This window comes from Pyricularia pennisetigena, chromosome 3, assembly GCF_004337985.1.
Source record: "Pyricularia pennisetigena strain Br36 chromosome 3, whole genome shotgun sequence".
NCBI classification, from domain to species: Eukaryota; Fungi; Ascomycota; class Sordariomycetes; order Magnaporthales; family Pyriculariaceae; genus Pyricularia; species Pyricularia pennisetigena.
In genome coordinates, this window is record NC_043742.1 from 3,525,921 (window position 1) to 3,548,314 (window position 22,394).

General features: G+C 54.3%; 9 protein-coding genes across 9 annotated transcripts; 5 read left to right on the forward strand and 4 right to left on the reverse strand.

Moving 5' to 3' along the window:
• Nucleotides 1-1,010: 1,010 nt before the first annotated feature.
• Nucleotides 1,011-2,890, reverse strand: PpBr36_02707 (uncharacterized protein; the record flags this gene model as incomplete). The annotated part of the gene is made up of 4 exons (XM_029889885.1): nt 1,011-1,161; nt 1,241-2,316; nt 2,410-2,610; nt 2,678-2,890. 4 exons carry the CDS (start codon nt 2,888-2,890, stop codon nt 1,011-1,013), a joined length of 1,641 nt encoding a protein of 546 aa, XP_029754309.1.
• Nucleotides 2,891-4,849: 1,959 nt separating this feature from the next.
• On the forward strand, nt 4,850-8,162 carry PpBr36_02708 (uncharacterized protein; the record flags this gene model as incomplete). Its single annotated transcript, XM_029889886.1, has 3 exons — nt 4,850-5,426; nt 5,517-6,933; nt 7,016-8,162. The coding sequence occupies 3 exons, from the start codon at nt 4,850-4,852 to the stop codon at nt 8,160-8,162; spliced, it is 3,141 nt and encodes a 1,046-aa protein (XP_029754316.1).
• Nucleotides 8,163-9,260: 1,098 nt separating this feature from the next.
• On the forward strand, nt 9,261-12,266 carry PpBr36_02709 (uncharacterized protein; the record flags this gene model as incomplete). Its single annotated transcript, XM_029889887.1, has 6 exons — nt 9,261-9,365; nt 9,651-9,754; nt 9,880-9,955; nt 10,065-11,080; nt 11,202-11,375; nt 11,468-12,266. 6 exons carry the CDS (start codon nt 9,261-9,263, stop codon nt 12,264-12,266), a joined length of 2,274 nt encoding a protein of 757 aa, XP_029754315.1.
• A 2-nt stretch (nt 12,267-12,268) lies between these two features.
• PpBr36_02710 (uncharacterized protein) lies at nt 12,269-13,139 on the forward strand (the record flags this gene model as incomplete). Its single annotated transcript, XM_029889888.1, has 2 exons — nt 12,269-12,330; nt 12,572-13,139. 2 exons carry the CDS (start codon nt 12,269-12,271, stop codon nt 13,137-13,139), a joined length of 630 nt encoding a protein of 209 aa, XP_029753398.1.
• On the reverse strand, nt 12,564-13,520 carry PpBr36_02711 (uncharacterized protein; the record flags this gene model as incomplete). The annotated part of the gene is made up of 1 exon (XM_029889889.1): nt 12,564-13,520. One exon carries the CDS (start codon nt 13,518-13,520, stop codon nt 12,564-12,566), a length of 957 nt encoding a protein of 318 aa, XP_029753399.1.
• Nucleotides 13,234-13,463, forward strand: PpBr36_02712 (uncharacterized protein; the record flags this gene model as incomplete). Its single annotated transcript, XM_029889890.1, has 2 exons — nt 13,234-13,411; nt 13,444-13,463. The coding sequence occupies 2 exons, from the start codon at nt 13,234-13,236 to the stop codon at nt 13,461-13,463; spliced, it is 198 nt and encodes a 65-aa protein (XP_029753400.1).
• A 443-nt stretch (nt 13,521-13,963) lies between the features above and the next one.
• Nucleotides 13,964-14,245, reverse strand: PpBr36_02713 (uncharacterized protein; the record flags this gene model as incomplete). The annotated part of the gene is made up of 1 exon (XM_029889891.1): nt 13,964-14,245. The coding sequence occupies one exon, from the start codon at nt 14,243-14,245 to the stop codon at nt 13,964-13,966; it is 282 nt and encodes a 93-aa protein (XP_029753401.1).
• A 1,944-nt stretch (nt 14,246-16,189) lies between these two features.
• PpBr36_02714 (uncharacterized protein) lies at nt 16,190-16,804 on the forward strand (the record flags this gene model as incomplete). Its single annotated transcript, XM_029889892.1, has 2 exons — nt 16,190-16,381; nt 16,535-16,804. The coding sequence occupies 2 exons, from the start codon at nt 16,190-16,192 to the stop codon at nt 16,802-16,804; spliced, it is 462 nt and encodes a 153-aa protein (XP_029753394.1).
• Nucleotides 16,805-17,176: 372 nt separating this feature from the next.
• PpBr36_02715 (uncharacterized protein) lies at nt 17,177-20,869 on the reverse strand (the record flags this gene model as incomplete). The annotated part of the gene is made up of 3 exons (XM_029889893.1): nt 17,177-17,956; nt 18,024-19,968; nt 20,280-20,869. 3 exons carry the CDS (start codon nt 20,867-20,869, stop codon nt 17,177-17,179), a joined length of 3,315 nt encoding a protein of 1,104 aa, XP_029753395.1.
• Nucleotides 20,870-22,394: the final 1,525 nt, after the last annotated feature.

Genomic DNA, 22,394 nt, shown 5'->3' on the forward strand with positions numbered 1-22,394 from the left:
GTAAGTCTAAAAGAGGTAGTGGTGAGGAGCAGATCCAAATAAATACTAGACAGCAAAGAGAGGGACAAGAAAAAGGTAGAAGAGGAAAGTTCCGCACGTGCAGCTTTGCCGTCGCGGCACATCACCAAGGGAAATACGGCATTTAGAATATGCGGGGCAACAAAACATCTCTGCGACCCTTGCCCCGCTTCGTCGTCGTGTTGGAGGAGGCGACTTTTGCTCTCGTAGCGGAGACGACTTGGAGGGGCACGGCCGGCGAGCGGCTCAATCAGACCGAGATGCGGCCGCGGGTTTTATTTTAGGAGTTTTTGCTTTGAAAAACCAACAAAGAATCTCTAACGTCCAATGTTTGGCCGAAGAGCAGCAAGCGGCAGACAATTGCGCTTGTAAGCTCGTTGCCTGTTGGCTATCTGCTACAGGGCAAAAATTGTAGGTAGGCACAAATTAGCCAACGTTGGACCAACCAGGCTCGCATTGGGATACGGCAAAAGCAATCTGACCCAGCTCGATCATCCCCGAACCTGCTGCAATTTGTCATTGACATTACTATAAACAGGCAAAGATCGGGATATTTTCGGTTGCCGGGCAGAAGCAATATATAACCTTTCCCAGGTTACCCAGTCAAATTGTACGAAGTAAATAGTAGTAGTTCAAGCACAGCAGCAACACCCCCGCTCGTTGCCAAGATTGAGATGCGGAGAAAGCTCTCCCGCCTTTGATTGGATAGGATGAATCGAATTCGCAGTTGATTTCCCTTTGACGAACTTTGTCACGGGACGCTGAATTCAATAAATTATCCTACCTAGCCATGCATACAAGACCATGTATCAGTTGAGTTTTGTAGTAAATGACTGGATCAGAGCAGAGAGAACCAGAAATTCAAACTACCTTGCATCTAGACCACCACAGCGTCAGGAGAAGATTTGTCAATGCTGACATGAACAGCCAGCGGAGAACGCCACCATATAGACCCACACTGGGGCAGTTTAGGAACCTAAACAGTGGAACGCTTAGACAGGTAACATCTTGTCGTTGTTGGCATTGAGTGTGTTGAGAACCGTGTGGGCATCTCGCTTTTCCAAACTCTTCTTGACAGGGTTGGGAGCCTGGAAGACCTCTTCGAGCTCCTCGAGGGTGCGGTCTTTGGTCTCGGGCCAGAAGCTATGAAGAGAGAAAGTACTTGTTAGCAGCTATACAAGTCGTATACCCCAAGTCAACAAGGGGTGGAGACGTCTCTTACAAGTATATGATTACACCCTCAAACAGATCCCAGAACACAAAAACAATGTAGTAGTAGTAGCTGATGCTCTCGAACGCAGGTCCCGCAGAGTACTGAAGAATCGTCGAGGCACAGGCCGAGGCGAGGCTGCCGATCGCGGTACCCTTGGCCCGGGTCTCGGTCGGGAGAGTCTCGGCGATGTACATACTTTGGAGGGGCGTCCAGCCAAAGGAGAAAACGACTCCGAAGATGAAGATGAAGGCCACGGTCGCGTTGCCAGCTGCCGAGTTGGTGGGATCCTCAGTGGCCAGCTTGGTGGTGCCGGTGATTATGGCGAAACAAACCGAGGCGAATACGATTGTGGACAGCAGCAGCGGGCGGCGTCCGACGACGTCAGTCATACGGGCACCAAGGACGGCACCAATGAAGGAGACCATCGGGTTGGTGGCGTTGAAGGCAAGAACGCGGCCCTCCTCCTTGATGCCGGCGGTGTGCAACATGGCCGCCATGTAGTACGAGGATAGGGAGTTGCCAGAAGCCTGGCCGAAAACCCCCATGCCAAGAACGCAAATCATGCGACGACGGTGAGCGCGGGTGTTGAACAGAGCGCTGTAGTCCCACCAGCGCTTGTCGGAACCATCTTGGGAGATCTGCGTCATCATCTCCTTGAGCTGGAGATGCACGAGAGGGTGGTCGGGATTGCCCTCGCCATGGTACTTGGCCAAAACCCGTTGAGCCTCTTCGTACTTATCGTTGGCCATGAGCCAACGGGGCGACTCCGGTAGCGTGAGCGAAAAGATAAGGACGAAGCCCGAGGTGACGAGCTGGCACCAAACCGGGATTCTCCAGGCATCCAGGCTTCCCTTCATGGTTTGTGCGACTGCGTAGGTGACCCAACTGGCGAGGATGGCACCAATGTACCAGGTGCAGTTGTAAAGTCCAGTCAATGTACCCCTCCATATCGGATGCGCGATCTCGCTGACGTAGCAGGGAGCGGACACGCAGCAGAAGGAAACACCGAATCCAAGGATGAAACGGCCTGCGAGGAATCTCTGTCCGGTCTCGGCAGGTGCCTGAACACCGGTACCAATGATGATCTGAAAGGCACATCAATGTTAGCCGCGTTAAACTGAGGTCACGTGTGTGGAAGGGATAGTGAAGTTGGATAGAGAAGTTGAATAGAGACTTACAATAGCTGCACCAATAAACATGCCCCAGCGGCGACCAAACCAGTCGTTGACAGGCCCAGTGAAGGCGGTAGCGGCGATACCACCAATGTTGTACATTGCAAAGGTTAGACCGGTGCTGCTGCCGTCAACCTGTGTTCCAAAGTAGTCCCTGTAGGAGTCCATGCCGTTAAGACCACCCATGAGTGAGCCATCGTAGCCGTTCTAGGGGCTGGGTTAGTACACGCAAACAATGTTGCCAGCATATGATATGATCGCTTGGGTATCGTACAAGGCATCCGCAGAGGTAGGCGCAGGCCAAAACAGCATAGAGGCGCCACATTGAGGGGGTCCAGGGAGAGTATTGAGCAGCAGCGACATCCTCGGCGAGAGCCACAGCCTGACCGGCATCATCTTGATTCTCAGGCATAGAGTCTGCCTGCACGTGTTTCTGCTTCTCGTCGCCCAAGGGCGCCGCCATCTTGTCGTCACCGGTTGATGCCATATTGTGCTGATTCCCTGTCGCAAGAGGTTTGCTGCTGAGAGGTTGAAAAGGCGGGAAGAACAAAGTGATCGGCGACGGCGTCCTCGTTCCCCTTATAGGCGCCTGTCGTCACCTTGCTAGTGCAACGACACTCGCATGTTGCCTACCAAATAAGGTAAGGGCTAGACCTCATTCTCGGGTCGGGTCAAAAACAAAGAAGAAATGTATAGAAGGGGAAAATGGTACCCTCTGTTGCGTCGTCCAATCGAAGACGAGATGAAGGCCCTGGGGGTTTGAAGTTGGAGGTGACATTCCCCAGTTTCTCATGATTTCCCCCGCATCCATGGTGACCATGCCAAGCAACGTATCGCGTGTGTAACGTGAACGTCGCCTTCCATGGCGGGCTGGTTTGGACGTGACTCCAGGACTCGATATTGCCGTATTATTCGTAAATGATTAATTGCTGTCGTATATCTCGCTGTGCCGTGGTTCTAGATGACGGCGACGTACCGATAATATCCGACGGCAGTGCTTCGTGCTAATTAGAACAGATCTAGTCCTAGCCCTAGCACTGCTCACCTGCCCAAGACAATTAGATGTAGGCAGATGTGACAAGGTGGGGTGTTACCCAATGGCTCGGTCCGTCATGATAACAAAAGGCAAGTACACCAAAATCTGGGGATGGCAATCGGGATGGGCTCACAATCCAATGCATTTCCAGAATCTCCAACTGCAAAAGCCCCCACAATTTACACAATGTCTCCTGTAGACCGACCCCTGCTTGGCCTGGAAGGCATGCCCTCGCTAAAATGTGCTTTTTGCGCCGGCTCCGACATCCCCGAGCACCCAAAAATGAGGGGCAGCACAACCAACTCGGTGTTAAATTTCCCCACTAGCAATTGTTGCCAGGGCGGAAAGAACCACGATCACGAAAATCGACCCCTTCCCCTGCAATAATCGACCAACGACCCACAGTCGAAGCACCAGGACCATCTTTTCTCGTCACGCTGAGCCTCGAGTGGAGTCTCCCCGAGGCTTGGAAATGAGAGGGGGAATGCAAACGGATAACAAAAACCAAGAAAATAACTGGGAAAAAAAACATACGCAACGAACAAAAATCGGCGTTTTATTCGTACTTTCTATCAGATTACATCGGGTCGGTAAACCCATCAACCCAATCGACCGGATGCCTATCCTAAATAGTTGATTCCGCCGTTTCCCCCCTCGAGCTCACAGTCCAGTATTTGTGTCGGAAGTCGGTGACAGCTCCCCCCCCCCCCCNAATTGGCGCTTTCGGGGTAGCTCCCCCCGGAGAAGCACCACGTGCCTGCGAATTGAAATCAATCCCATCCATCCTTGTCACTCATCCCATCCAAATGTCATGCCACCAAAAAAGAAAGAACAAAAATTCAAACAAAGACAAGAAAGACATCCGACATTTTCACATCCAGGAAACAGGAAACCAAGTGGTCCCTGCAGTGACAATCCCAAGGGGTTCTGTCTTGAATTTTATTTTACCACCCACTACCCTTCCACAACGGCAACAAGTGTCCGTTCAGATGCATACTACTGTGGTACGCAGAGGCTAACCCCGCCAACTGTGACGTTCCCACATAGCTACTACGTCACGCAAGGTACCTCCTGCCTACTGAATCTTAAACAACGGCCAAGGTAGCCCGGTAGCTTGCTGCTCTTGACACATGCTGCGGAGCAACCAAACCTTGGGCCCCGCGGGGCACCGCATTAACAGATGGAGGAGCTTGGGGCTCAGATGCTGCTTGGTTGGAGAAGCGGGACCTCCCCAAACGTGTGCGTGTCTGAAATTACCTGAGATTATAAGAACTACCTCTTCCAAAAAAAACAATCTCAGAGGGCCGCAAAGCCTCCTTTGTCTATTCGCCTCCGACCACTCCTCTTCTCCCATTCGCCCTTAGACACACACCTTCTCCTTCTACTTGACAAAGGTGAACCTCACACATCATGGCTCCCTCGTCAATTCCCCTCCAAGAGTCCAAGGACCAGCCCGACTACAACAACGAGGCTGTCTTCCGCCGCAACTGCCTCCCCCACAGGACTTACCACATTCCCGAGACGTCGCTCTGCCTCAATGGCGTCTGGGACTTCAACTACGTCTCCACGCCGCTCGAGGCTCCCGAGCCCAAGGACGAGGTCGAATGGGCCCCGATCAACGTCCCGGGTCACTGGCAGCTGCAGGGATACGGCCGCCCGCACTACACCAACGTGCAATACCCAATCCCCGTCTGCCCGCCACACGTGCCTACTGAGAACCCCACGGGAAGCTACCGTCGGCAGTTTGTAGTGCCGTCCTCGTGGGACGCCAGCCAGCAGCTCGTCCTGCGGTTCGAGGGTGTCGACAGCTCCTACCACGTGTTTGTCAACGGGGTTTTGGTGGGCTACGCGCAGGGCGCGAGGAACGCCGCCGAGTACGACGTGACTGAACACGTCAACCGTGACGGGCCCAACGAGGTGTTTGTTAGGGTCTACCAGTGGTCTGATGGGTCTTACATTGAGGACCAAGACCAATGGTGGCTTTCAGGTTAGTGTCCTGGTTTGATATTCCAGGGAAATTGGCTGGGATCAAGCTTAAATGTTCGACTGCTTGCTAATATCGGCAACCATATGACAGGAATCTTCCGAGATGTGCACCTGATTGCCTTCCCCACAGACTGCCGTATCCGCGACTGGTTCATCCGCACGGATCTTGACGACGAGTACAAGAACGCCAAGCTGGTGGCGAATGCGGAGGTTATCAGCAAGTCCAAGGGGACATTGAAGCTTACGTTACAAGAGCTGGCCAAGAATGGCGGCGCAGTTATCGGCGAGACGGAAGTAGAGGTCGGATCAGATGGGGGTAGCCCCGAGCTCGTTCTACCGGTCCCAGACCCGAAAAAGTGGACGGCCGAGACTCCAAACCTCTACCGCATCTCCCTCACGTTGAGCTCGGGATCGGCCAAGCCCTACACAGTCAGCCAGAACATCGGCTTCCGCAAGGTCGAACTTAAGAAGGGTCTCATGTGCGTCAATGGAAAGCCCATCAAGCTGCGGGGTGCCAACCGCCACGACCACCACCCGAGGCTTGGACGTGCCGTACCCCACGAGTACGTACGCCGTGACCTCCTCCTGATGAAGACCCACAACATCAACGCACTCCGCTGCAGCCACTACCCGCCGCACCCCAAGCTCTTCGATCTTGCCGACGAGCTCGGCCTGTGGGTTATGGACGAGGCGGATCTCGAGTGCCACGGTTTCTACGACGCCATTGCGCGGCCCCAGGACATTCCCGAGGAGCAAGATTACGAGGAGCGCAAGGCGTTGGTATTCCCCAAGGCCGCCAAGTACACCTCGGACAAGGAGTCCTGGAAGGCGGCGTACGTCGACCGTATGGAGAGCATGGTGATTCGCGACCGCAACCACCCTAGCATCATCATGTGGTCCCTCGGCAACGAGGCCTTTTACGGCCAGAACCACGTTGCCATGTACGAGTACGCTAAGAAGGTCGACCCTGGCCGCCTGGTGCACTACGAGGGTGACATCCACGCCAAGTCGGCAGACATGTACTCGTACATGTACCCGCCCGTCGACAGGCTCATCGAGCTGGCCAAGACGGAGGGCGTGGACAAGGACGGCAACTTTGAGAAGCCCATTGTGCTGTGCGAATATGCCCACGCCATGGGTAACGGACCCGGTTGGCTAGAGGACTACGAGGACGCCTTCAGGACGTACCCGCGCCTTCAGGGAGGTTTCATCTGGGAGTGGGCCAACCATGGCATCTGGAAGGAGGAGACTGCACAGGACGGCAAGAAGAAGGCGTTTTACGGATACGGCGGTGACTTTGATGACTTTCCCAACGATGGCAACTTTGTCATGGACGGTCTCTGCTTTTCGGACCACACCCCGACGCCGGGCCTGACGGAATTGAAGAAGGTGGTCCAGCCCGTCAAGTTCAGCTTCAAGGATGGCAAGTTGAGCCTCCAAAACCTGTATAACTTTGTGGACCTGAGCCATCTGGTGGCTCATTACAAGGTTGAGGTGTTTGGCAACGAGTGAGTATCCCGGCCGTGTGTCCAATCTCTTATCACTATTTCTAACGCAGTCTTTTTTTTTTTTTTCTTCTCTTTTTTTTAGGACAACTCTGGTTGAGGCTGGAGAGTTTGATATCTCCTCAACTGGACCGGGTGAGACGACCGAGGTTACACTCCCTGGGGCAGTCAACCACAAGGGCCAAGGCGAGACTGTCCTGACGGTCACGCTTCGTCTGCGGACCAGCACGCCATGGGCCGAGGCGGGCCACGAGATCGCATGGCACCAGGAGGTGGTCTCGCAGTCCAAGACCGAAGCATCTACTACCAGCTACCAACTGGCTTCCAAGATCGATGTCAAGACTTCGGGTGCGAAGCTGACGCTTTCTGGGGCCGATTGGTCGTTTGAGTTCGACAGGGCGCGCGGATACCTCAAGAGCTGGGTCTCGGGTACAACCACACTGCTGTCTGCAGAGTCGAAGAGCAGGGCAGCCCTGACCCCAGGCTTTTGGCGCCCGCCTACCGACAACGATCGTCCGGCCTCGTTGCCTTACTGGAAGCGGTTCGGCGTGGACGACCTGACATCGCAGCTCCGCGGCTTCGATGTGGCGGATGGTGACAACGGTAGCGTGCGCATTACCAGCAAGACTTTCCTTTCCCCGCCCGTCCTCGCTTGGGGCTGGGAGTCGACCATTACGTACGTCATCTCGGCGACGGGCAATCTCGGTGTCGAGGTCAAGCTGGTTCCTACGGGCTTCTTCCCCAAGCACGTACCGCGCGTGGGGCTGGACCTGAACGCCTCGCGGGCTTTCGACGACGTTCGCTGGCTTGGCCTCGGCCCCGGCGAGAGCTACCCGGACAAGAAGGCATCGCAGCGCGTGGGCATCTGGCACCACGCCGACGACGGCGTCGCAGCCCTGCACACCGAGTACGAGCGGCCGCAGGAGGGCGGAAACCGCATGGAAACTCGCTGGCTCGAGCTGCTGCTCAAAGACGGCCAGGGCCGCGGCATCCGCGCGCGTTCAACGGCGGACGCCCACTTTAGCTTTGCTGCTCGTCGTTACACGGACCGCAACGTCGAGGACGCCAAGCACCCGTGCGACCTCGTCGAGGTGGACGCGACGCTGCTGCGCCTCGATGCAAAGGTCGCGGGCGTCGGCACCGCTGCGTGCGGGCCCGGCGTGCGTGAGGACCTCCTCGTCAAGACGGAGGAGGTGTCGTTTGGCTTTGAGATTGAGAGGGTGGGGGCATAATTGTTGTTGCGTGGGCGGTTATCTTGGCTCGAGGTATTTACTTGTCATTTTGGGGAAAGCTTCTGGAGCGAGTTTGGAAGGAAGAAAACTCTCCGGGTTGGCTTATCATGGGAGGCTACGTGAGATTATTGGATCTAGCTAGGTATTCGAAGGACCTCGGAGGCTTGTCCCGAATGAATCCGTATCAATGCGACAATTTGTTCATGCCTACGGGTTTATTGCTTGTTAGGCAGGTAATGTGAGGCGAGTCAATCTGGTCTGATGTCGACCAGGCCGGAAGCGAGCCTTGGTTTTGGTTCATTTGCCACTAATTGATTTTATTTTCTTTTTTTCGCAAGCTATTCTCTGTTCTGTTTGTCGACAGAACCATCTCCTGAAATAAATAAATACAAATATCGCCCCCCAAAAAAAATCCGAGTTGGTACGCATAGAAGAAAAGGAAAAAAATGGATATCTCTGCAGAGGTGGCCTGCCAAAAGCGGACAGGGAGCCGAAATGAAAAGCACTGCCGAAGAAAATCCAATTGCCTGCCCAATGCATTCTGACCCGCCCGCCCCGTCGATTTTGGCGATGCCGGATCTGCTTTTCCCCCGCATTTAAGCTGACCGGTCTCCTTAACAATCGTGAAAGTGCTGCTTACTTTCTGGAAGCACCGCCGTCGGTCTTTGCGACTGTTTCTGTCTTTGTTTTCGACTGTTCTGTTCTTGTCGGTCTCAAAAAATAAAAAAAAACAAAAGTCCCGCCCTTTCCTAACCCGGTCGGGTTCGGAACGAAATGATCCATTTGCGACCGCGTGGTACTTTTTGCTTTGCTTGCTATCACGACGGTCGTGCCAACCATTCGATAACCCTCACTCACCTACCTGGTTTACAATAACAAAGGACTGGAACCAACTGACAACAAAAAAAAAGTCACGTCAGCTTTGCAAAAGTGCCTTGGCGTTTTTTTTTTTTTTTTTTTTTTTTTTTTTTTTTTCACCCACGCAGAATACGACGTTTCAGGTTCCCCAGGCACTAGGAAGTACGCTATATAATCTTATCACGACTATATTATACCATTTCCCTTCCCTCCTCTGACGAGCCCGTCCGCAAGATCGTCATGGCTGCTCTCCCGTCCATTGGCGCCATGATGGATCGCGGGGGCGGCGGCAGTGAGGGGAGCAGTGTGGAGCCGAGTCGGAAGCGGCTGCGGGTGTCTCATGCGGTACGTCTTTTCCGGGATATTCGGGAGCTTGGGGGGGGTGGGGAGGTAGTATGTATGTGTGTGCGTGTGTGTGCGTGTGTGTCCATTTTGGGTGGACTGCTTTTGAGAATGGGGCTGCGCGGGGGGTCTTGGACAAGACCAGTTGCCTATACGGACGAGCAATGCTCTTTATCCCTTCTCCCTTCTCCAACACACTTACATGCTCATACACACCCTTGACGGAAATCCCATCCCCCGAACCAATCAGCAACCCCCCAGAACTGACATCTCGCATGAATCTGACAGTGCGATGTATGCAGAGCTCGCAAGATCCGATGCGACGGCAACACCCCCTGCGCGGCCTGCGCTGCGGCCGACTGCGACTGCACCTATGGCTCTGAGGCCAACTCGTGCGTAGTATTATCCCCGTGACGAGTATCAAAATTCGAATGTGGTTTGTGCTCTGTCTTGGTTTCGGTTCAGTTGCTTGATACTAACTCGGCGTTTTTTTTTTTCTCTCTCTCTCTTACTTCAGGAGGGGGAAGAGCGACCTCATCTTGGAGGGTGTCCTCAGGCTTGAGCGGATGTTGCAGGAGATAAATCTCGGATTGGTCAGTAAAGCGCGCCTACAAGATTGCATGAATGTGGAGATGAACGCATGGATATATCAGATGCAATACCGAGAAAAGTCTGGCTGACACAACCTTTCAACCCGCAAAGTCGTCATCCCCAATCTCTCAGCACGCCACAGCCCAACAACTCCCTTTCTCCAGCCACCGCGCCGGCTCAATAGGCGGCAGCAGCAGCTTCTCGGGATCACCGCTCGCCGAGGTACACCTCAGCCCCTTTTCGCACCATGCCGTTCCGCACTCCACCTCATCGCAGCATCACCAACCCCAGCAGCAGCATCAGCCTCAGCACCAACAGCCATATCAATCACCCCCACCACTTCATCAGCGCCAGCCGCAGCAGCAGCAGCAGCAGCAACAACAACAACACCACCAACAGCTCACGCCGACCGGCAGCAGCAGCGCAGCCGCGGAGCCGCACGGGCTGGGAAACGCCGGCAACAGCAACAGCCTCGAGAACGCCGTGCTGGACTCGATGCACACGTCGACGACCGAGAGCATCCTGCAGTGGCCACACTTTGACGTCTTTCCGAGCCTGAGGCGCGACTACGTCTCCATCTTCACCCTGGAGCGGAGGAGGAGGAGGAGACCGCCCGGCGACAGAGGAGGCGCTTCGTCGCCGCCGCCGCGCGTGACGCCCGATGAAGTCAACCGCATCCTCGACTCGTTCCAGGGCGCCGTCAACCTCTGGTATCCGACCGCGTCGGTCGCGCAGCTGGAGCGGTGCAGGGCCAATGTGGTCGCCGAGGGCGTCGGGGGCGCGCCGTCGGGCTTGGAGCATGGAGAGAACGGGTACGAGGAGGGGGAGGATGATGATGATGATGATGATGATGATGATGATGATGATGATGGCCATGGTGACCACGACCAAGACGACGACCAGCGCGCCGTCGACAGGTGTCTTGCGTCCCTTGTCATGGCGCTCGGCTGCGCCAGCCAGGTTGTGGCGGGCCTAGTAGACGGACACGTCCTCTCGGACGACGAGGTACGCTTCCGACGGGCGCGGAGGAGGCTGGGTGACTTGTATTTTGACCAGGTTCTGAGGAGCATCCACGTGGTGCATACGGCTGTCGGGTCTGCAGCGACGCATTGCTTGTTTCTCGTTGGGTATGCTTCTTTCAACAGTCCACTCCTACAAAAGAAGGTTTAGCGTGTATGTATTTGCTGACCGTTGCTTGCTTACTTACGTCTCTACTCGGGGGGTGCTTTTTTTTTTTTTTTTTTTTAGTCTGTACTTTGCCTTCTTGCGCAGGCCGCTGCAAGCCTGGGAGTACATCAACGCGGCGTCGGCGCGCTGTCTCCTGCTGCTCTCTTACCAGGCAGAAAACGACGAGGACGACGAGGATCAAGAGCGAATACGCCGGATATTTTGGTCATGTTATATTCTGGAGAGGCAAGTCTCGTACTTTTTTTATTCTTTTTCTTTTCACCACCCCCCCATCCCCAAGGCTGCTCCAGAAGAAATACTAACGATGCAGGATCGCAATGCAACAGCGACTATCTAGCCGAGCTCTCAGGCCTCCCACAGTCCGGAATCGCGCGTATCGAGTCGTCCATCCCGCTTCCCGGCAAGACCCCCTACAAAACCCATCGTACGGCAATCGCGGCGGAGCAGTCTTCGCTTTACTTCCTCGCCTGCATTTCGATGCGCCGGCTCCTCAACCGCGTGCACCAGCTCCTGTACGCCCGGGACACAGGGGCGTCCCTCGACACCAACCGTTTCCCCTACGTCGTGGCGGAACTGGACCACCAGCTCGAGGACTGGCGCGACGTGCTCCCGGCCGCCTTCGCCTTCACACTGGACGCGCGGCCCTGCAGCACCGAGCACGGCGGCTTCCTCCGCCAGCGCTACCTGACCTGCCGCAGCGTCATCTACCGGCCCTACCTCATGTGGATGCTCAGCGGCGCGCACGCCGACGACCCGTCGCTGGACCCGGGCGCCACGGCCCGCTGCCTCGACGCTTGTCTCCTGCACATGCTCAACCTGCGCGGGTTCGGCCACACGGTCCTCGTCGACACGTGGATCTGCGCCCTGAGCATGGCCGGCGCCATGTGCCTGCTGCTAGCGGCGTGCCGCACCCCAGCCCTGCGCGACATGCTGCCGGCCGGCGACGTCCTGGCGTGCGGCCGTCACCTGCGTCGGCTGTTTGAGTCCTGGACGGCGGCCACGGGCGGTCCGAGGAGTCCGAGCGTCGAGCAGAGCGTCAGGATCATCGCCGAGGCGGACCGTTTCATAAGAGAGTTGTACGGTTCTGATGCGAGGGGACCTGACGGTGGCTGGGAGCGGCGCTGACAATGGGCGGAGAGATGAGCTGGCATGAGGCTGAAGTTGTGGAATTTCCGGTTGGGGTATCCATGTCTGCGTGCATGACCGGGGGTCATGCACGGGGAAAGCCGAGACTGCTATTCTGGAGCAAGATTTTCCTTTGGCAGCATAAAAACGCTGATTCAGTTCAGCATTCGCAAAAGTCATAAACACAGCAAATCCCATGGACATGATTTGTTTCCCTCCCCCCACCCTTGTTCGCGCGTGTAGTCATTGGTCGAATTATTTTAGTCGCATAGAGATTTTCCCGTTCTTCTGCTGCTACTATTCAGGAGCGATATCAGCACTCGTGTCAGCATCGTCAGGCATCGGCGGCACCGGTTTGGGTTCGATCTCCTTGTCCTCGGGGCCCGAGGCGCCGTAGAACCACTCGATGAAGCAGTGGGTGTCGGGAACAGGGCGCTCCTTGAGGTCGAAAAGGCGCGGCTTGACCGTGCTCCAGAAGAGGTCGGGCCTCAGGAGCATGAAGTCGCGAGCCCAGCGCGTGGTGGCGAAGCGCACCGTCTGGAGTGGGATGCAGGGCTGGCCGCCTTCCTCGTCCAGCGGGACGCCCTTTGTGCTGATGAGGATTGCCGAGTTGGCGGCGTCGACCATCTCGTAGACGGTGACGAGGTCCGCGACGTCGAGCCGGAAGCGGAACCATTTGCGGATGACCTCCTCCTCGCTGTCGCTGAGCAGCGAGGCCTGGTCGCCCGACACGGCGGTCCACCCGCCCTTTTCGCTTTCGAGGTGCCGCTCATTGACGCGCCGCATGGCGGACGTGGCCGGTATCGGCGTGTCCAGGCGCGCGTCGAGCAGCTCGCACAGCTGCGACACGGGCGTGGCCGTCGGCTGGGGTAGCGCCGCCTTTGAGGCCGGTGGTGCCTGGATGACCTCCTTCAAGGCGCCGGGTAGATAGGGCAGCACCTCGGGTCCCGGGGAGGAAGACGGCAGCATGGGTGGCTTCGCCGCCAACAAGGAGGTGCTCACGTCAGAAGCGTGGTCGGACCGGCGCGACCTGATGCGCCGGTGGTCATTCCGCCGCAGCGTCCGGCAGAGCACCGAGTATTCGACGTTCCACTTTGTGCTCAGCTCCCGTCGCGTCGTCATTGTTTTCCTGCCCGTGCGGATCAGTTCGTCCCATTCTTTCTTGGCGAGCGCACAGCGGACGCTGAGCCTCCTTAGCTCGGGCGACTGTTGCTGGCCGGCCTCCAATGAGACGGTCGAATCGGCATCCGTCATGTTTGGGGGGGTTTTTGTGTCGACTCCTGGGACCTGTTGGTGTGTGTGTGTGTGTGTGTGTGTGTGTGTGTGTGTGTGTGGTGTAATGTTTCAGCCACTATTTTTATGAGTGGCTCTTTTTTTGTTTTATGGTTGTTTTCTTTTTCCTCCAAACCCGAAATTTGCTGGGGACAAGAGAGCATTTTGACTTTTACAGCCAAATTGGCTGCTAACCATCACGTGACGATACCTTGCCTGGGGTACCTCGTGTTTACTGGGCCGAATTGACGGTTAGGGGTAAGCATGAAGTTCAAAATAGTCAAGACTTTAATGCTTAGATTAAGTATCAATTATTGTACTTGCACGACTCGACCATCAAAACAAAAGAAAGCTGTAAAAAACCAAAAAAAAAAAAAAAGCTGCGGTCGCTCATCAATCGCTTTCATGACAAAATCTCGCCTCATTTAACACCGCCTCCTGCCGCCGCCCATCATCGAGCCCAGCATGCCACCACCTGAGCGCCGGCCGCCCATGCCTCCTCCGTGCATGCCTCCTCCGTGCATACCTCCTCCGTGCATGCCTCCACCGTGCATGCCGCCTCCATGGCGGTGTCCACCCATCATGCCGCCGCCGCCGCCCATCATACCACCGCCTCCGTGGTGGTGGTGATGCCGGGTCTCTTGTACAACTACAGGGCGTGCGCCGTAGCCGCCGCCGCCAGTGCGTCTTCTGCTTCCGAAGCACATTGTGACTGGTAGGTTTTTTGTTGTTGTTGTGTTGGTGTAAGTTGTTTTTGTAGTTTCGATTGGGTCACTAGTGGTTGTGACTCTTCCGTTTGGCAAAAAGGTGGTTGTTTTGTTGTCTTTTGAGAAAGTTGTAGTTTGCTCTTGGCCTTATAAGTCTGGTGGGCCGAATATTTTGATATTTGGGAAAGGCTCGCCCTATTGTAATGTTGTATGTGTTTTGAGATGAGATGGTCTTCATTCATTCCCCGACGATGGAGTGAAGAAATCAGCAACACTTATAGATCTCGGTGAGCACCGAGTCTCTTCCCCCTCCAGGACGCCCCAATGACGCCCAACCTCCACAGCTAGATCACTTGGCATACGTTGTCTCCAGAAAGGGTTCGCCTGCCAAAATCGGCCGGGCCAGATCTTCAAACGTCATGATGCCGTAGGCCGACTTGGCATTGACCGGCGGGGAGCTGACTGACTGAGAAACAAAAAAGGTAGCTACCAACAGCCCTCGAAGTGTGCAAAGACCGCAAGCCGGGGGCGCAATGGGTAACGGGCGGCAGTGCGGCATCGGGTCTGCAGATAAGACCCTTGAGGATTGACGCTTTTCGCTGTCGCTTAAAGTAAGGGACCAGGCCCACAATGCCGTCAGTCAAGACCAGCCAAGAACGAATGCCGCGCGGTCCAGTCGCCTCGCTCCCGGCTGGATGACGCCCACGCACGAGACCTTTGCTTCATCTACCCAAGATAAATTTTTTTTGTTGCGTACTATTCTTAGCACCACGTTTGCTTGCATTGGGGAGTCATTGTGGCAACTTGACGCCACAACGAGCCACTTCTGCCTCCGCCTCCATTCGTAACCTGCTCAGAATACGGAGTAATTCTCCACAGATACCTTTCTACTTACTCAAAGTAGAGAACCAAGGTGATTAGGTCTACGTACTTTGGAATACGTCAGCAACGTCACATGGGGGGTTTTTTTTTTCCTGAGTGATTGCTCATGATATTCAACCTTCTTATCAAGAGGATCAAAGGCAGGACTGCACCAGCACGCCCCCACTACTGTCCTCTACGCCTTTTGACCTTGATTCGATGGTTGAAACTGCCCGTGTTGCCCCATTGTTCCGCTCAAGATTATACTTTTTCGTTCATCTTGACCTAAATTTTCCAATATGCGGCAATGGTTGCGACGAACGAGCAAGTCTTGTAACTGGTAAAGATGTTAGTGCGCTTGGGGCTAGTACGCGGGGAGACCTGACGTCATCTTCCGGTAAAGAAGAAGGGTTAGGGTCAGGGCCAGGAAACCATCTGTACCCCGGCCCAAGCTACCTTACTTCCTGTGCTTGTGGGCTGTCATTAGGGAGCAACCACATGCTAGATTTGTGCTAGGACCCTGCGACACATAACAAGCATTGGTCTGAATGGGCCAAAGTGCTTCATCTGGACTGGATACTATTAATTACAGTACGCCATGTTCAGGGAGAAAAAGCGGACGAGCTGTGGTGTGTGGTGGCACCAACCAGGAAAAAAAAAAGCGCCTGGTCATGACATCATCGCATCCAGTTCCCAAAACAACGCGAACAGCTTCTGCACAGCTCGCGCTATGTTTCGCCCCGAAAATTCACCAACGCCCATATTCACCTGCGTCTGGTTTTGCATATCGAACAAGTTGGATCTGAATTTTGCGCTGCTTGGCTTTCCTTGTGCATATGGTTCCGGGGCCCAGATCTCTTCCCGTACACGCCGCCCCTCCACGAGCTTTATGGGCTAGCTATATACCGACAGTAGATCCACCCAATGTCTAGCAAACAACCCCAGCAATAATAAATCAAAGATTTCTATCCCCCTTTCCAAGAAATCTCCAGAAAGTCCCCAAGAACTCCCATCCATTAGCCAAATAGTTCCGCACGAAAAGCTCCCCCCTACTCTTCCCCCCCCCCCGAAACCCAAAAGAACATGGGCTTCCTTACAGTCATCCTCGCCATAATAACGGGGGCCATCTCCGCCACAGCCCTCTTCATCTCAGTCTCGTCCATCCCGAGGCTGCGCAAATACGAAGAGAAGGCCGAGAAGGCCGCCGAGTGGAGCAACATTGCCGAGGAGCGGCTTTGGAGCACGAGGTATACGGTCGGTGCCGGCGTCGTGGCTGTAAGTCCTTTTTATATATGTTAACGAATCATCCCTCCTCCTGCATGGCTACCCTTTTCATGCCAATCAAATCCAGGGTGTCAGGGTCTGTTTATCCTGGAAACAAACTGGTCTTCATTACGAATTACGAACTGACACAAATACACAAAAAAGGCTCTCATATCACTCATCTCAGCCCTCAACCTCGTCTTCCTCGCCAAGGCAGGCTGGTCCGTCAGCCAGCCCATCTGGGCCGCGCTCTTGGCGGTGGGTACAAGATACACTGCCGTTTACGTGCACGACTTTTGGGTCAAAAAGCACAAGATACCAATGATGGACGCATACAATGATGCCATATCGGAGCAGAAGAACGTCAGCGGCATGCTGGACGTGGTTGCCGCCGGCTGGCTTACTATCGCGCTCTTGAGGCTGTTGACCCTGTAATTTTAGGATCCGTAAGGATAAATGGGTTTTATAGTTCAAGATGCCGACAACAATGGTTGCAATTGAGACAACTAGATACCAGCTCAAAGAAAATACGCACCCTTTGGCGAGGTGCGTATTAGAGACTAAGTGAAAAAAAAGATACATCAGAAAAAAGAATATGTGTAAAGAATGTTAGAAATGAAAATTTGAGGGAGGAAATCTTTTTTTTTTTCCTGTCCCTTGTGCATGTTCAAATTCCAGGACGCGAATGTTGAATCCGCTCTCAACGTCTCTTCCAGAACCAAAAGCCCCTTATACCATGGGCCTAGATAGCTTCAGTGTTGCGACTGCAGCTATAATCTGCAACTATATGCTCGTTTTGCAGCCTCGTTAGACCTGAGCCTCAGCTGTCGGCAAAGGTAGTGCGGCGTCGGTCCGCTGTTGCAAGCCAAGACCAAGCTTGCGCTTGATCGCTTTCCAAACCTCAACCAGACCAACGTATGCAGCGAAGCACGCAAACACAACACCCCACTCCCATCCGATAGAATCGTGCTTGAAGATCAGACGGTTGACGTAAGGGATGTAAATGACTGGGAACATAATGACAAAACCAGCCATGACCGACCAGAAGAGGAAGCGGTTGTGCCAAACCGTCTTGAAAATGGCCGTAGGTCCGTGCCATCCACGCTCCGGGTTCATGTTGAAGAGAGATCGCGTGAAGTGCTTCACCTCCCACGAGGTGACGAGCAACAGGATGGTCAGGGTGGCATACGTGGTTGAGCGTGCGCGGAAAACCACGCCACACGTCTCATTGAAGCCGTCGTTGCAACCATGACCCAGGCCATGCTCCCCAGGCATGCCGTAAGCGACTGAGGTGAAAGCGGCCAGGCAAAGGCCTCCCATAAGAACGCCGTATATCATCTTGTCGCGGATCAGATCCCAAGTGAAGACACCGACACGAAGATCGTGCGGCGGTCTAGTCAAGATATCGGGTTGCTTCTCTTCGATACCCAGACCCAGAGCCAAAAAGGATGAGGTAATAAGGTTGACCCAGAGAATTTCAATGGGGGACAGGGGGAAGATGGAAACACCGGATGCATCCTTGAAGGACAAGCCGATGAGCAGGAGGATGACCTGAGAGATGTTGGAAATGAGAAGATGCAGGATAAACTAGCTGCCATGTTAGTCTTTTTTTTTTTTCTACTTGCAATTTTGTACGTCCGTGGCTATTGCTTACCTTCTGAATATTGTCAAACAGTCTTCTACCTTCCTCGATTGCAGTAACAATGGAAGCAAAGTTGTCGTCGGTAAGAACCATGTCAGCTGCTTCCTTGGCAACGTCGCTACCGCGCTCACCCATGGCGATACCGACGTCTGCAATCTTGAGAGCGGGCGAGTCGTTGACACCGTCACCCGTCATGACACAAAAAGCCTTGCGGCGATGCATGGCCTCCAACATACGAACTTTGGTGGTGGGGCTACAACGGGCGAGAACAAGCGGGAGTTTGGTCAAATGATCGACTTCTGCGTCGGACAAGGCGTCAAACTTGGCAGCAGCCATCACAGCGTGGCTAGGAAGCGGGTCCATATCGTGAGACAGGATGCCGACTTCGTACGCGATGGCAGTGGCAGTCTTGATGTGATCACCCGTGACCATGTGCACCGAGATGCCGGCCTCGCGACACTTCTGTACCGCGCCGAGAGTCTCGACACGGGGTGGATCGTACAATCCAGCGAGGCCAAGGAAGTGCAGATTGCATTCAGCCTGAGGTCGCTCGGAAAGTTGTACATCAGGTCCAACAGCCTTGCTAGCAACGCAGAGAACTCGGAGGCCCTGCGATGCCAGTTCGTCGGCCTTGGCAATGATTTCCTGCTTCACATCGTCCGAGTCCTGGAGAAGGGGCAAAAGAGTCTCAACGGCACCCTTGGTGTAGACCGAGCGAAGATTAGACTTTCTCGTCTCGTAAACGACACTCATGAGCTTGCACGACGAGTCGAACGGGAACTCAGCAACCATGCGGCGCTGATCTTGCTGCATGAGATCGACCTTGCCCTTGCCGAAGCGCATGGCAAAGACTTGCAGCGCAATTTCGGTAGGTTCACCGACCGCAGTCCAGTTGCCAGGGGAGGAAAGGGTAGCCGTAGCAGTTGTGACGGAGCCATTGTCCGTCTCGTTAGCTTTGCCATCTGAGACGGTTGCATTGTTGCAGAGAGCTATCGACTCGCAAAAGTGAGTAAAGGCCGAAGACTGGATTGCTTCGGCAGCCTTCTCTTGGTCAACCGCCTCCCTGACCTTGACTGTGCCGCTAGTGGGATCGTGAGAGTCCGTAGTACCCTCAACCGATGCCGTTGTTCCATTAGGGAGCCAGATCTTGCGAGTGATCATACGACCCTGGGTTAGTGTTCCAGTCTTGTCAGAGCAAATGTTGGTGACACCTCCTACGGCCTCGAGGGCAGACATCTTGCGAACAATGACGTTGCCGCTAGCCATGGCCTTGGTGCCGACCGCCATTGTAATGGTCAACACCGCAATGAGCGACTCGGGAATAACGGCCACTCCGACGCAGATGCCGTAGATGAGTACCTGCTCGCCAACCTGCCATTTGCTGACTGAGAAGACGATGACGACGAGCAAGAGGGCGAGACCGAAGAGGAGCAGAGCAAACTTGCTCAGCTTCACCTGTAGGGGTGTTCCTTCGAAGCCTAGGAGGCGACGAACGCCGCGCTTGAGGCGTATCAGGGTACGAGCAAAGAAAGTCTTGTCATTTGCCGAGTCCTTCTTGTTTCGCAACATGTCGGCAATTTTGCCCACTTCTGTGTGCATGCCAGTGGCGACGACGATTCCGGTACCGCGACCACGTGTCACTGTGGCCGCAGAGTACACCATGTTCGAGCGGTCGCCGAGAGGCACATCGGCCTCGTCGAGGACAGCCTCGGGGTGTTTGCTGATTGGAACAGACTCGCCGGTAAGAAGGGCCTCGTCGGTGGACAAGTTGATACCACTGACCAGGCGAAGGTCGGCAGGGATGACATCGCCGACACTGATCATGACCAGGTCGCCCTTGACGAGCATCTCGGCCTTGATCGTTTCAATCTGTCCATTGCGAACCACCTTACAGGTTGGGGCGGACAGGGCATACAGAGACTGGATTGTCTTTTCTGCTTTGTAGTCTTGAACAAGTCTGCAGTTGGAAAGGTGTCAGTGACTTTGAATTATTATGGGCTTGGAATAAACAATGTGGCTTGTGTGGCAAAATGGCAAAATACGCTGGCGGCCGTTTTATTCTTGTTCGTCAACCAATGACAGCAAATAGACTGAACACATGGCAAACACATGCTCAACCGTTGGCGCCCAACGGCCGGACTGAAGAACTAGTAACAAGGTACGGAAGAAAAGTTGGGATTAAAAAAAAAAAGGTGGGATGAGCAGTTTACGGGCAATTCACTGTGCAGCTGTATTGATACGAGGCTTCAACAAATGCAACAAACTTACCCAACGACAATGTTCAGCACAATGACAGCTGTGATAACACCTCCTTCGATGTAGTCGTCAATGGCGAACGAAAGGATCATGACGATGAAGAGTACAATGGTCAAGCTGTTGGAGATCTGCCTTAAGAATATCTCCCAAAGGGATACTCCCTTAGCTCCCTCGATCTTGTTGGCGCCATCTCTGGCATGACGAAGGGCAGCCTCGGCGCCGCTGAGACCATCCTCAATGTCGGTCTGGTAGAGTTCGGTAAGCTGGGAGATGGGCACACAGTGCGCAGCAGTTCCGTGGCTGGAAAGGGCGACAACATCGTTGCCAAGTTGGGTCGTCTCAACAGTGCCAGCGGCGGTCGCGGATGAGCGCGAGGTCGTTGCAGTAATGGGGACGAAGGAAGACGATGCGGTTGCGGCAAAGTCGGGGCGAGAGGCTTTGGCGGCAGTCTGGGGCTGCTGAAGCTTCTCTATTGCTTTTGATGATGGTTGATTCGACGGCACATTTAAACCACTACTACCATTAGGCGGCTCGTCCTGCTCGGCGACGGTCTCCGCGGAATCGAGATTTGCACCATTCCTAACAGAATCGGATTTTCCCATCGATTCTCAAGCGGCTTTTAACTGCGACGGCGACGCGGGGGAAAAAAGAGCACTTTGTTTTTAGCAAAATGCCTAGGTGGGTTTTGTTTTGGTGAGTGGAAGGAAGTGGGAGAGACTGCGACTTGGCGAGACGGAAGAGAGAGCAAGAAGGGGAGGGGGGGTTGATTTACTGATGTTGGCTCTGGGGGGAATGAGGACTGCTTTAAATCAAGACAAAACTGCACCTCGAGAGGGCTGTGGCGTGGGTAGGTCTTTCCAGAAGCGGGCGAGGAAATCGGTAAGAGGCCGGCCGGGCTTCAAGGAAGTCTCTTATACCAAATCGCAAACACAGCGGGCACCCCCCGCATGTCCCGGAGACCGGAGCGTTGCGATCCATATCAGGAGCCCTTACCACACAGAGAACTTGGTCCCGTGCTCATCCAGGGAAGCAACAGTTAACCAAGGCTGGACTTGCGGATTGGTGAGCCAAGACCGCCGTTTACAAAGAAAACCTGGATATGGTTTAGCGCCATGCCGCGGCACAGTACCGGACATCTCACCGAGTTGCAGCCAAATGGAGGTTGGTCTGGACTGGACTGTCTTGTCTGGAGAGGCTTGAGAGGTACGTACTGCTCCATATGGCCCTCTCTTTAATTGCCTTCCCTCGCCAAACGGAGAAGAGAGAAGAGAGAAGACAGTGCGACGTTTCTTTTTGTACCAGCCAAGACCTCCTCCACTGCGTCATCAAACTGTTGCGGAGATCAACTTATTGGGAGTCAAAAACCCTTGCTACCAATTATGTTTGGGATTCTTCCGCCGCCAAGAGCTGTGATGGTGGGGCATAAAAGTGGCTGTGCATCAGTTTGCACTTGGCGGTGCTTGGCTGGCTGGCAAACACTGGTTGCGACTACCGTTGAAATCGAGCCCAGGACACTGTGGTTCAACAAATCAACCCGGCCGTTTTTACAGAGCACTGCGTCGTGGTCTGCGCCTTGTTGGTCGCCTTGTGACATTCCCTCCCGCCATGTCGCCCCCAGCCGCCCTACCTAATTCCAATTGATGGCGCGCGGGTAATTTGCGCGGTGACGCGTCCGTACCAATCGTTATTTCCACTTGTGATTTTTTAACCGAGTACGCGTACATTTTCTGTTGGCGCCCGATGGGTTGTTTCCTTTCTTTGTTCGAATGTAGTAGGATCGATCCATATTGTCATACTGTACTCTCCGCATCGTCCGTCCCCATTCTTTGATCTTCTTTGCCAAGCTACTACTACCCTTGGTAGTGCTTATCTCTCTTGTTTTATGAGAAACCTTCTCTTTTTATTGGCTTCTGCAGCGATGCCCAGCTTTGAATGTTCGTCCCAATTTGGTGGGTCTCAAACAGCCAAATGTGGCCGACTTGCATGTTGTTCTAATGTACGGCGTACAAAATAGGCGTTCTAGACTTAGGTACCCAGTAGAGATAATGTACCTAACTTGTCAATTACTATACCGCGGTACTTTTACCTCATTCATAGTGGCGCGACTTGCCTGTCTTGCATTGATAT